This window comes from Scomber japonicus, chromosome 1, assembly GCF_027409825.1.
Source record: "Scomber japonicus isolate fScoJap1 chromosome 1, fScoJap1.pri, whole genome shotgun sequence".
Lineage (NCBI taxonomy): Eukaryota > Metazoa > Chordata > Actinopteri > Scombriformes > Scombridae > Scomber > Scomber japonicus.
The window spans coordinates 14,688,529-14,701,627 of NC_070578.1; the positions used below are offsets into that span (position 1 = coordinate 14,688,529).

At 39.9% G+C, this 13,099-nt stretch overlaps 1 protein-coding gene across 3 annotated transcripts in view; it reads right to left on the reverse strand.

The window, feature by feature from the left end:
• trpm7 (transient receptor potential cation channel, subfamily M, member 7) overlaps window positions 1-13,070 on the reverse strand; it is a 37,573-nt gene extending 24,503 nt beyond the window's left edge. For all 3 annotated transcript variants that reach the window (XR_008321476.1, XM_053320258.1, XM_053320266.1), the window contains exons 1-5: window positions 12,920-13,070; window positions 4,939-5,018; window positions 3,735-3,773; window positions 1,255-1,456; window positions 546-759 (exon numbers count right to left, since the gene is read on the reverse strand). Coding sequence is in view for 2 of the 3 variants with exons in the window: in XM_053320258.1 (XP_053176233.1) it covers window positions 546-759; window positions 1,255-1,456; window positions 3,735-3,773; window positions 4,939-5,018; window positions 12,920-12,922 (538 nt within the window). In the remaining variant the exon portion in view is untranslated. The remainder of the gene's footprint in view (window positions 1-545; window positions 760-1,254; window positions 1,457-3,734; window positions 3,774-4,938; window positions 5,019-12,919) is intronic.
• Between the last annotated feature and the right edge of the window lie 29 nt (window positions 13,071-13,099).

Consider the following 13,099-nt stretch of genomic DNA (forward strand, 5'->3'; position numbering starts at 1 on the left):
CCAGAGAGGCATTAGAAGTAATCACTGGTCTGGGTAATTGACCCTGTGAGTAATGATTTAAACACTATGATCAGACCGCATCATCTTAACGCTGCGCTGTGGCTGCAGACACACCTTGGCCACGACACACAGTCAAATGATATGCTTCAAGCCCAGTATTAAAACTTCTGCAGCATGTGCATGACCATGCTGGTGGCAAGTTTGTGTACGAACATTTATGTAATGAACATTTGAGGCACAGTTCTGTGAATCTTCCATTTACAATTTACAAAGGTGCATGGGTGGAAATTAATTAAAATTATTTTCCATTATGATTTGTCAAGGCAATTTGACATTAAATATTTCCTAAAGCGGTTTATTGAATTCTGGTTGCTGTAGTGAAACACAGCTGAAAACCACAATTACATTAAAATACTTAAATTAGATGACTTACTTAAAAATAATAATGACTTTTCCTGTCTGAAATACACAGCTAGTAAGGGAGGAGGGGGGAGGGAGTACTTGCATTTTCCACATACTAAAATAATCTCTCTCAGACTACAGACCTGTGTTGACTCCTCCAGTGAGAATCCAGGCCCCGGTGGTGACTGCAGCTTTGATGAGGCCCTTGCCCACCACTTGCTTGATGCGTGGGTGCAGATCAAAGTTCTGAACCCCTCCATGGACTGAGATGAGGATCTTGGGCAGCTCCATATGCCATTCCTTCAACATCAGCCGCAGGATGCTCTCTGGCCGCGAGTCGTGGGACAGACGCACATACTGCAGGCATTCACACAGACACAACAAAAAGCTCACGCATGAACACATTAAGTGGAGAAAAGCAGCAAAAACTCACATTTGATAAGTTAACCCAACAAATAATTGGTGTTTTTGCTTGAACCATTACTTAAAAGATTATCTGATTATCAAAATAGTTGCTCTTTCACTTTCTATAAATCGACAACTTATTGATTGACTAATTGTTTCAGCACTAGATTTTAATCATGTGCACCAGCAATTAAGATTTTTCCTTATTCATTTATCAATTGTCAATCAATCATTGTTATTGATGGCATACAACGTTTTCAATATGAACAATATTTTATCAGTGATTTTTACTCCAATTAAATCCATGTAAACTAAACTTGAACAAAACATCTGGGAACACAATGTTGGATCATTTTTCCACAATCCATGTGACAGTCATCTCACCAGCCCTCTTCTCACATAAAAAAAAACTTGCCCTCAAGTAAATAGAAGAATTTGCCCTCCTACCTTGGCTCTGTACGAGTGAGACCCTCCCTGGAAGTTTATGACACCATAGGCGTCAGTGGGGCTCGCCTCTGTGTGTTTTTCCACGGACCACTCCTCCAACTCGGGCAGGTTGGAGTTTTCCCCCAATTTCACATCCGAGTACTTCGTGGCCAAGCTGGCTGTGAAGCCAACATGCTGCCGCACCAGCCGTCCACAGCAGCACCTTCACAATAAACAAAATCGCTTTATTAGCAAGATTTAAATTGTAATTATTTTAGTTGTAATGTGGTAAAATTTCTGCATTGGCCACTGGATCTTATGTCAATGTTACTGCCATATTGGACCACGCCTGCCTGTGAACAAATACACGTGAACAGGGGAGCTGAGGTTTTTCTGGATTAAAAGCACACAACGTTGACATTTCTCAAACGTTTTCTTTGAGTCATCCATCTACATGGATGAGCTGTGTTCTGACTTGGAGAATAAAAAAACTGATGGACATCAAAGGAAAAGGCTAGTTCCATCATGTCAAAAAGAAATTTCTGCACATTTCATATACATTAAATATCATATCGGAATGTCTCCACAAATATTAACCAAGGAAAATGAATGAAATCCATGCTTGACAAGTGGGTGTTTTTACAACTATCAAGGTTCTAAGTAACAGGAGACAAAACTTTTTTTGTACCCTGTAGATCACAAATACAAATGTAAATGTTATAGTGCTTTTTACCTAGAAAAACTGAAGCTACTTGTTTATAGGCAGTCTTGCCTGGTCCAATATGACACTGCAGCAACAGACCGAAACAGTCATGTGGTGTCTATGTATATGTATGTCGATGAAAAGTCAAATCATATCATATAGCTCTGATAATATTAAAATAATATATTTTAAAAGTATTATTAGACAATTGTTTTAGAAAGCAGGATAATGATATGGAGGAAACATTAAAAACATGGCAGATGTACCAGGAATCCATGCCACACCCCATGACTGATTGTATCCTTCAGCAAACAGTACAGAAAAAACATTTACATGATGGATCTTCAGTTCAATGAAAACACAAATCACTGTTCAAACAAACCAAAAATAAACCAAAACTAAAAGAATAAACCAAAACTAAAAGAGTGCACTCAGTAGAGTGCAGATTTCCACCATGTGTGTACGGTCAAGATGCTAGGGTAGATAACATACAAGTATTTATTCATCTCTTTTTGTACCTAACTTTAGTGGATCATAATTTATCAGGTATGGAATTAATCTGCAGATACTCCAGTTCAAGATGGATGTCAGTTTTTAAGCCACAACAAAAGCCAAAATGTGGCCTGCAACAGTCTAGCTAAGCATTGTTTTTGACTGGCAGATTGCTGGAAATACCTTCTGCTATGTTGTAATGCATACTGTTGAAGATGAAAGTCTAAGATTTACGATAAGCTCATAAGGAATCTTATCAATATTGATTTGAATTCGCAAAACAACCTGCTGTCAAGGTACTGACATTTGGAACCACTGATCTTAAACTTTTAATATAAAACAACATTTTTTTCAAAAATTGTGAATCACTGCAACCATGAGAGGTCCATGAGCATATAGTCATGAATGTGCACAAAACTTCTAGGCTGATGGGTGCAGTGGTGTGCGGATATCTGTGGGGACGGACACACACACACTGATATCCTTGAAAAGTAACCTCAGGTTTCAGACAATAGGTAATTGGCTTTTTCTGGAAACTTAAGGTAAAGTGCGAGGAAAGACAGGAAGAAAGACTGCTAGCAAATAAAAATAAATGTTTGTAAACAAATCACAATTTAAAACTTCTACCATTTTGGTAAGAAACACTGAATACAAACAAAAATAAAGAAAAAATTGTTTAACTCGAGCAAACTAAATAACTTCATTGGTAATTTGAACAGAAACCAAAGGGGACCATCAACAGTTATTTGAGCTACTATGCTGTTAATTACAAGAAATATTTAGGGATGTTTTTGGTTATCAAACATGGCCAAGACTGTTTAAAACAAATGCTACTGTTTCACTCCTTTATTATGGCTGGTAGACCAACAAACAACTGATAGACATCAAGACTGGAAAAAAAGGACCACATTTCATAACTACAATATATCTCAGTAATATGATATAAAGCTGATAAAACAACCACAATGACATGGTTTGACAGAATTTCAACATTTCAGGTGAGCTCTAATTTTAAAGAGCCAAAACAAAGTCTTTCTTATTACAATTAATGACCAACTCAAGCCTCTCCTGTTTTCTTGCCTCAATCAATTACCTAAGTTTGAGAATGTGCATCCTGACAAACAAAGCCTGGAAGTTAATTGTTTCCTGAGGAGGGTCTCAGTTCAGTGGAAACGCACAGTAACAAAAATTTGCTGAAAGTTTTTTTGTGTGTGTGTGTGTGAAGTCACAGGTTAGAAAGGTTTCTTGTGGACCAATCCTGTCTGGTAACAAAGAATGAGTGACACAAAAACCAAATGAGACTTACCGTACTAGCTGTTGACAAATCTGGCATCCTGGAAGGCATCTGAAAGGAATTTAACACAATGGATCACTGGTTTAAACACTCATAAACTCACTGCGGTTGCAAAGATACATCAACATCTATAATAAAAAGACGAAAGTGAGGGCTGAGCTCTACTAGTGAGAAGGAAGTTCTCAGAAGACAATGCTGTTTGAGGACATTAAGGAAGGTTATCTGTCAGCTCAGCAGGCAGCCTGGTTAGATTGGCCTTGAATCAAGAGAGAGAGAGAGAGATAGGAACCCTGCCAAGGGAACTCTCACTTTGATCACAGTCACATGCAGGCCTTTGTCACAACGTTACATGTCCCTGTGTTCACTAACACCTCTGAATCACCTATAAGCAGTAGCTCATATTGTCGTTAGTGCAAGAAAAACACTAGCAAATTATTGATGTAAAAGAAAACACAAGGAGAAGAGTAACCAAGCATCACTGTGAGTTTAAAAGTGGAAAGGAAGGAATGCAACTCATTGAAAGTGTAACTAAAAACAGAAATAGCTTACCCACAAAAGAGGGGGTTAAACAGTAAATGTGTGCAACTGTGGGAAGAAGGCCTTCGCTTTTTAATTTCTACTATTCTTCATAACTGGACAAATGGTTTCTACTAGCTGCTGTACATTTAATTCAGCCATTACATGTGTGCTTCTGATTCAGATTTGGTGCTGTGTGAATTGAGTGGTTTGCCTGCCAAGCCAATAACAGCCCTCCATACAAATCTAACACTGCTTTGTAAGATTCCAGTAAGAGTGCAGGAAAAAAAAAAAACTGTTACATCTGACAAAAACACATCCAGACCAGCTCTTCAGGAATAAAACTACAATTAAAAAACAGCACAAAAGGAAATAAATGACTGGAAACTGGATTCATATTTCATTTAAATCAACCAAATAGGAAAAGTTCTGACAAGAAAACACAAATGAGAAATCCAAACATAAAACAAGAAATCCCATCGCTAGCAGTGGAAAATGATATGAGACACAGGTTCATCACTGGCCCTCACTCTCAGTTAAAACTGTAATTATAGTGACAGACAAACATTAAAATTATGTGGAAACAGACTCATTTACCCATTGGAGAGTAGTGGTTAGGCCTTTCTTGACACACACCATACAATTACACTGTTTCCATGGCTAACACCACAAGGCGCACTACAGGAGCAAAAACACATACCTGTGGGGGTCCTTTGACACTGGAAGTATGTACACACATTCCCTCTTGGTGAAAGAACTTTCTATCCAGGGTTTCTGGGACTGTGAACAAAGAAAAAACAGGTGTATAATGTTAGCAGCTGGTAATCCTCATGCTTGAGTTTGATATTTGCATTTAATTAATTCAATCTGCAAAACAAATTGTCACATGGTGTTTTAAAAATAATGCTCCACAAATAGCGCTGACATAATATCCATTATAGGTTCACAGACAGGTTAAGCAAGTGGAAAAGAAAATAAAGCATTGAACTATCCTGTTGTACTACAGTTAGTACAAAATAATTCTCTGTAAAAACTGACTCTAAAAGGGCAAAACAAGGAGTTTGTAACCCCTTAATCCCAGATTTAGTCTATGAAAATCAAAAGGGATTAGAAGGCTTAATAAATACAAAAAAAGTAATATGTAAAATTAGGACAACTACAGTTCAGGATGCATATCTAAAAAGGTGTCTGCAAATGATTATGAACTACATAACGCTGCCTCAATAAGTACAATGATTTTTTTTTTCTTTTTTTTTTTTAAACAAGGATTTATGTCACAGGAATTTTCAATTAAGGCTTCACGTCTTATTGTTCTTCCAGTACAGCTCATGGGGACCCACAAGCGATTAGCACCCTTAATCCCTCCCAGCACAAAGAGGGAAACCTGCAAACACCGTCACCTGCTTCACACCAAAGCGTTTCAACTATTCCTAAAACTCCAACAATAGTATTACAACAACCAGGGACGGAAATGTTGAGAACCAGGCAGGTACCCTCTTACTTTCAGCTGGAGCTAGCTGCAAGTTAATGTCACAAGTCAAATTCCATGTAAATGAGTGAAGCTGGTTAAGAAATAGCAACCAAAATGATTTTTACTACGCTCCCAAAAGGTTTCAATGTCAACTGCTCTCATTGACTATTTATCTACCCCAAATATCTAGATTTGTATCTCTGGTGATCCGAGTGACATCTGTCATGCCCAATGCTGCCCACAACAAGGCGGCTGTACTAAACTAAGAGGTCATCCCACCGCTTGACCTCCGACATGGAACCACTGAGTGTGTACCTGGATGTCCTCCTCTTCATCTCCGTGTTTAAGGGCTTTGTACAGGAACATACCAAGGCTCCTTCATGCATCTCCTGGACAAACCACAGTCACCACAGTCTCCCTTCAGCACAACCAATCGCTCTACTTCTTTCCGTCTTCGTCCCTCTGAAGATCTGCACGCACTTTCCATACAGGTCTCAAAGTCTACTGCGACACCGTTACCGTACAGATCCGGCCTGAGTTAAAAGCTGAGTGATCAGTGAGAGGTTGCAGCCTCCAAACTCCATCAAGTGTTAATCTGTAAGAAGCCACTCAGGGTGCAGATGAATGTGTCTGAGACAAACTAGATATTATACTTAGGCTGGGAAGAAAGAGACGAGGGAGGAGGGGGTGTGGGAGAGGATTAGTGGATGGGCAGAGGCCTCAATGATATATACCTAGTTGTCTACTAAAGACACAGCGCCAACTGTGATTCATGCACTACACACAAAACCTCTTACGCACACTTACGCTTCAAGAGGTCTCTATTATTGTGAGACTGATTCCCCAGAGAGCAGCCATACAGCATTATAAAAACTAAACAAACACTCCGATCAAGGGCAGCAAACAAATGTATTTAATACACTCACAACTCATTGAACCCACAATAGAGACTCACATGTCTGTGACTAGCTCACACTCACATCTCCCACAGGGGAAAAAGTCTATATTAGTTGCAACTACACTTGACAAAAGCTATTTTGATAGATTACACTAATTTCCATCTTATAAAAAAGTGGCAGCACTGTTAAGAGGACATTATGTGTTTTACAGCAAGTCCTCAATGCTCAGACAGGTGACTTGAATGCTATTTAAAACTTATGTTACCTGTTAAATGCTGTTTAGACAGAGAGTTATGTTTCTGACTATGAAAGTTTTTTGTCTTTTATTTTATATTTCGTTCACATGCTGCTGATGCTGCTGTTGCATCTGTATTGCAGATGTTTTTTTAAATCCTGGGAGCAGCTGACATTTTAATCATCTAATTTAATGACCTGGCAATCTGCTGTGTATTGTACACGACACAGCATAGACTAACCCCCAATCTAATCATATTATCAAAACTTCATATTTGAAAGTGAAAACAAAAGTGAGTGCTGAAATGTCAGTAAAATAATAATGACATTGATAAATGTGGGATTGATTTGTCAAACAGACTGCTGAAGTCTCATTTTAACTTCAGCTGAACTTTAAAGAATGCTGTTTCACACCAAAGTGAGATTTTGTCCCCCATTACTTTCAATGAAACTGCGTTAAAAGAAGTTTCTCTACAGCTAGTATAAACCAAAAGGCTTTTCACATATGGGAATATTAAAATTGTTTTAAAGACAGTCTTAAAAAAAAGTGAATCCACCCTTTACATTTTTGGTTTCAAATCAAAAGTAGCTTTCCCTACAAATGTGTGTCTAGTAGTACATGATGGCTGCCTCACATAACCTGCGTCCATTTGGAGTGTTTGTTGTTTACGTCCTCAGAAATGAATGCTACGTGTCTGCGAGATGCAATAAGAACATGAACACTAGGAGCAGTGTAGGGGCGGTATGGGGATGTGACAGGGTCAGGGGTCAGTAGACACGTCAGCAGCAACGTGTCCATTATCTTGGATAATGAAAATGATCATCAACAGTAAAACAACCCTAACCCTAACCCATAGACATACATACAACTATGTCACAGCAGGGTTAGGGACACAGCTGTATCTAATAACACTGATTGGTGGGTTTGATTTTGGTGTACCAATTAGTGAGCATTGGCAATACTACTGTAATCTTACTTAAATCAAATATTATGAGCTGCAGATGTGTTTCCAATACTAGGACACCTGTCAAAATAGTTACTCCAGAAGCAAAATGTATAGATCCATGTATTTTTTTTAAAAAGTTTATTTTTCATAAGATTTCCTCTAGTCCACCTAACATTTGTGAGGTTATTTTCATGCATTGCCTCAGAGACATACAGCAGGTCTTTAACTCTTGAGTGCCCTCTTGGTCATTGAGCTGGTGGTCTAATCTGAGTCTAAAATCTAATGCACGGTATGGCGATTCACTACCTGCTCAACTAGTGGCAGATGTGAGACACACCTTACTTACCTGTGCTGTGGAATTGTGGAGGAATGCTTTGGTGTTGATTTAGATCAAACACCATCTAACAAAGTGTTAATGAGGGAGATAAAGCAGGACTGTGCTCTGCTAACCTGTAACCATGGTACCTGAGAATGTCAGCCAACAAAAGAGACTTGAGCGCTTTAGAGCCGCTGCCAAAAACACACACACACACATACACTCACTCACTCACTCTCCCACTTCCTCACTCCCTCCCTCTTCCTCTCTGGCTCCTTTCTCTGAGCTCCAGTGCAATGCAAGTTTTATGATTGCTTTTTTTTCCTGTAGGAAATACAATACAGCACCTTCTCAGTTCAATGATGGGCAACTGTGTAGGTGGTCACATTTATCAAGTGTTTGTGATAGTGAGTGTGTTTAGATAGACAGACACCTATTTTAATCACACACTTTTATATTTTTCATGCCCCCCCTCCAAAGAAAAACCACACATACACACACACACATACACACAAACACACAGTCACTGGCCTCTGTAACGTTGCCAACGCAGCTCTTCCTTCCCCCTCCTTCTTTTTCTCAACAATATAACAGCGCTGGCTGGTCAACCCATCATTCCTCTAACCCTGTCTGACGTAATACTGGGGGAGATAACATCTGGCTGGCAATCCCATTACCCATTAGAAAGGACTGGAGGCTACGAGGTCAGCCTTCAGCGTGAGTGGTAGTCAAATAGAAGAATGGTTCTCAAAGACTGTCTTAGGGAACAATATTAACTTCTGTGGGGTTTTCCATTTACTTTGAGAAATTGGTATCAAAGTGTGCTGACTGTGATATAGCTTCAATGAGTTCCCCATTACTTGAAATGGGGGACAGAAAAAAGGTCTGCGTTTGGAAGAGGTAAGATTGGATTCATTAGAAAAAAAGAAATTAAACTACCTGCCCTCACCGTTTGATAGATCAACTAATTATAATTACAATTGATTTTTAAAACAAAGATTACAATTCATCCACTGGTATATGGCTATAGTAGTCAGCATGGATGAAAAACTGGGGCATCCTCCACGGTACAGTGAGCTAAGGCTCTTGTCATGAGTTTTCTCTTGCCATAACCTTAATGCCTCACTACTGTTTCTCTTTGCATCAAATCTAATCCCAGGAGGACTGCACAACCCTCAGAGGTACTAAAAGTCTGTGTATAGACACAGACATTTTGGAGGGGCAATCACTTAGAGCTGAAAAGATAAACCATTGATTAAGAGAACATTAATAGGCAAAAATGTAATTATTTAAGTTTTTAGAGCAGAAATGCCATGAGTTTCTTGGTTCCAGCTTTCATGGATGGGAATATTTGCTGTTTACTTATGTTTTATTGGACAGTAAATTGAATATCTTTGGGTTTTGGATTGTTGGTCAAGCAAAAAAAACAAAACAAAAAAAAACATTCAAAGGCCATTTTCATTATATTCTGACATTCTATAGACTTCGATTATAGATTTTACAGATGGGGGATTGATAATAATTAGCAATAGCTTTACAATAAATGATACAGAAGTACTAACCACTATTTAACACCAACCTAAGTGCTAAACCGCTTTCAAGTCTTTTGGGGGACGACCGAGTCATGTCTCAAGTCATCTGAGACAAATCCAAGGTCAAGACTCCTTTACGCTACAGTATGTCTGCCTAAATAAACTCACGACTCAAGTCTATCATGTCTCTGAATACTGACACGCACATTAAAAAGCATTAGCATTAGTTCTGGGTATTTGAGCATTTACCTTTCAGATCTGCTTCTAATTGTGTTTTTATATCGGTCGAGGCCAAGTCTTTATTTATTTATTTGTATAAAATAAAAAAAAAACAGCGGTGCAAATGTGTGCTGCAAAAAAAAAGAAAAAAAAAAGAGTGTTCATAATTGTGTGTGCATGTGATGACTCAAACACTGAAATCATAGCATGTACATTGATGACAGAGCCACTCAGAGCAAAGTGTTTGAGGAGGGCCCGTGTGCAAAGGAGGGCTAGTAGATGTAATTTAGGAGTGCAAGGTGTTAGGATAATCATTATTTTAAAATATAGTGACTGAATGAATTTCTACAAGCATGAAATCTTTACACACATGTCACAGCAGGCAAAGTCAGTTTACATCGAACGTCACAATTTTGATGACTTAAGTGTGGCCGATGTAGAAGTTTCAGGTTTACAGCTAGTACCTGTAAAATGTTAAATTCCTAACACAAAATAGTGTGTTCAAATATCTATATATATTTGATGATCAAGTCAAAAGGCATTTATATTGGCTTCATTAAAAAAAGGATATATCACACATTAAGAAGAAACATTTTAACAAACACAGGCTTTAATTATTAGCACATATCAGCTGTTGTAAGATCTAGGCCTATAAAAGATGCTAAATAGAGAGAAATAGTTGATTATAGCCTGCAGATAACACTCCTGGAAGGTTGCACACAGAAGTTAAGTCAGCTCATACAGTCATGAGACCAAAGTGTGACGGCCCTCACACTGGTGCCCCTGGGCACGGCTGATGCACAGCATGGGCTGATGCCATGCTGTCCTAACTCCAGGCAGCTGTATAACCTAGTAATGTAAAGCATGTGATGACTTGGCACATCTGATACTAGTGGTTGTGTTAGCCTGACAAAATACAAGTTAAATTAGGCTAAGGTTATGAGATAGCAGCAAGCACAGAGAGAAGTGCTCAAAAAAAGAGACTACTATAAACAGGCATCTACGTGAGAAGAGATTCAGGATACTAAGTTGCAATTCCATTCAGTGCTAATAGAGTACTCGAGCACAGTCAGCTGTGTGCCTTACCAGAAGCTCAAGCTCTGCAGAGCAGCGGGGTAATGATCAGCTGGATAAGGACAACAGGGGTGCGCTCCATTCATAAAATCAACAAACTGAGACTATGACAATTTTTTTCTTCTTTTTTTGAAAGCCCAGTTCAAGGCCACTGGAAAAACGTTATCAGTCATCTTCCAAATGGGCTTGTGTGTGCGGTGCTAACGGATTAGAGCGTGAGATAACAGAGCTCAGAGAAGCACGCCACGGTCACTCTTCAGGCCAAAACACGCATCACACACACACACACACACACACACACACACACACACACACACACACACACACACACACACACAACCAGTGCATGAGTTTATACGGGAGCACAACACAATGATGCAAGACCATTTTCTACCAGCTCACACAACACTAAACCCTGAGCTGATGACCAGTTCAACCAGCTTGTGTTACGTAAGAAACTGTGACTTGCAATAATAAAGCTTTATTACCGATTGGTGATACAGATCATATCACGCCGACTACTGTGGTGACCCAGTATCGGTTCACATCGTGCAGTTAGTGGTGATCCCTGCTGCACTGTCAGACTGCTTGGAGCAGCAGCACAGCAGCGGCCCTCATCCAGGGGTAAGCTGGGGCATGTGACCGGCTCAGGCTAACATGGTGGGAAATAAAGACAGTTTTGCAGGGAGGTAAAAGACGAAACGCACCACAGTGGAGAGAGGTGTGGTGAAAGAATATCAATATTGTGATACAAGATCAGAATTGATCAGTGATTTGGGTGATGATATGTCCCTATTCTTATAGGCCACAATACAGTTACAAATGTATCAGATGGAGTTAAATGAACAATAAATATCTCTAGGTCCATGCTTAATTAAGGAGTAGGATTAACTAATATCAATGTTAAAATTGTATTATGACTTCTGATTTAGTATTTGAGTAATGTATTTAAATGACTGAATTTAGGTCAATACCCTTTTCCTCAGCAAAATGTACTAAAATCATAATACATAGAGACATCATGATTTTAAAGAGTTGGAAATTCCATTATGACCCAGCTCTAAACACACAGTGTACTAACAACACACTGTGGACAAATCTGACTCCCAACCCTGACACAATAATAGCATCTACTCTCTCCGTTCACCCTCAGCTCTTCCACCTACCACTCCAGAAAAGGACTAGACAGGAAATTCTTGGGAGAAAGAGGGAGGCCGTGTTTCTTGTAAGGCCGAGAAAGAGGATAAATGACATCTTAAAAAACATAACGTTGAGCCCAGTCTTCTCTCAGCAATGTCTGCAGCAGGCCTGTGAGGCATTTAACTTTCAGAAAACAGCAATGACTTGGCGTACAGGGGTTTAACTTAGGTCTGAGACAGCAAATTAACTATTTCAGCATCTCTAAACTTTTCCACAAGCCATTCAGTTTAGACGCACTTGGCAGCCACTCAAGGTGGCATTGACTTGTTACTGGCAATGACAGCGTGCCTTGTCCCGACATCTGGGACAGCTGGCAGAAATGTGTCTTAAACAAGTGCCAGCTGCTCTGAACAGCACTCTTCTTTCTGCTCAGTGCCTCTGTTGTCTTCTTTATGTTTTGTAGCACTAAAACCGCTGCTAACATCAGGCAGCTGCCGCAGCTAGTTAGCTTGGGTTAAGTACCTAGCATATAGCGCTAGCGAGCTAGCTGTTTAGCCTGCTAACGTCCGTGTGTGATTTTTGGGGTTTTCTTGCCAGACAGTGTCTCACCGGAGCGCACTTTGCTGCTTATGTCCAGCTCTGAGTGTCTCTGTTGAGCGGGCAGACAGTCAGCAAACACAGCAAACACCACCCGGCTCTCGGCTGGGTGCCTGACAGGCAGGAGGCAGCATGCATACGGGGGGGACCTGCCACTCAAACCCCCGATCAGTCACGACGATCCTCAGCGCCAATTTGACAAGACTATTAAAACCAGAGGAGGCAGCTGAGCGCTCACAAGGGATTACTTACCATTCTCTTCACCGTTGAGACTCAGGAAGAGCTGCGTCGTGGCTTTTATCCATCTATCAGTGGCTCTGTCGGTTAGCCTTGGAAGGAAAGCCCGGTGGAGGTTGGAGAGATCCGCTTCGGCTGCAGCTCCAGCGGAAGGTTGCTTTTTCATAATTGTGCGACTCCAGACTGACGCTGCAT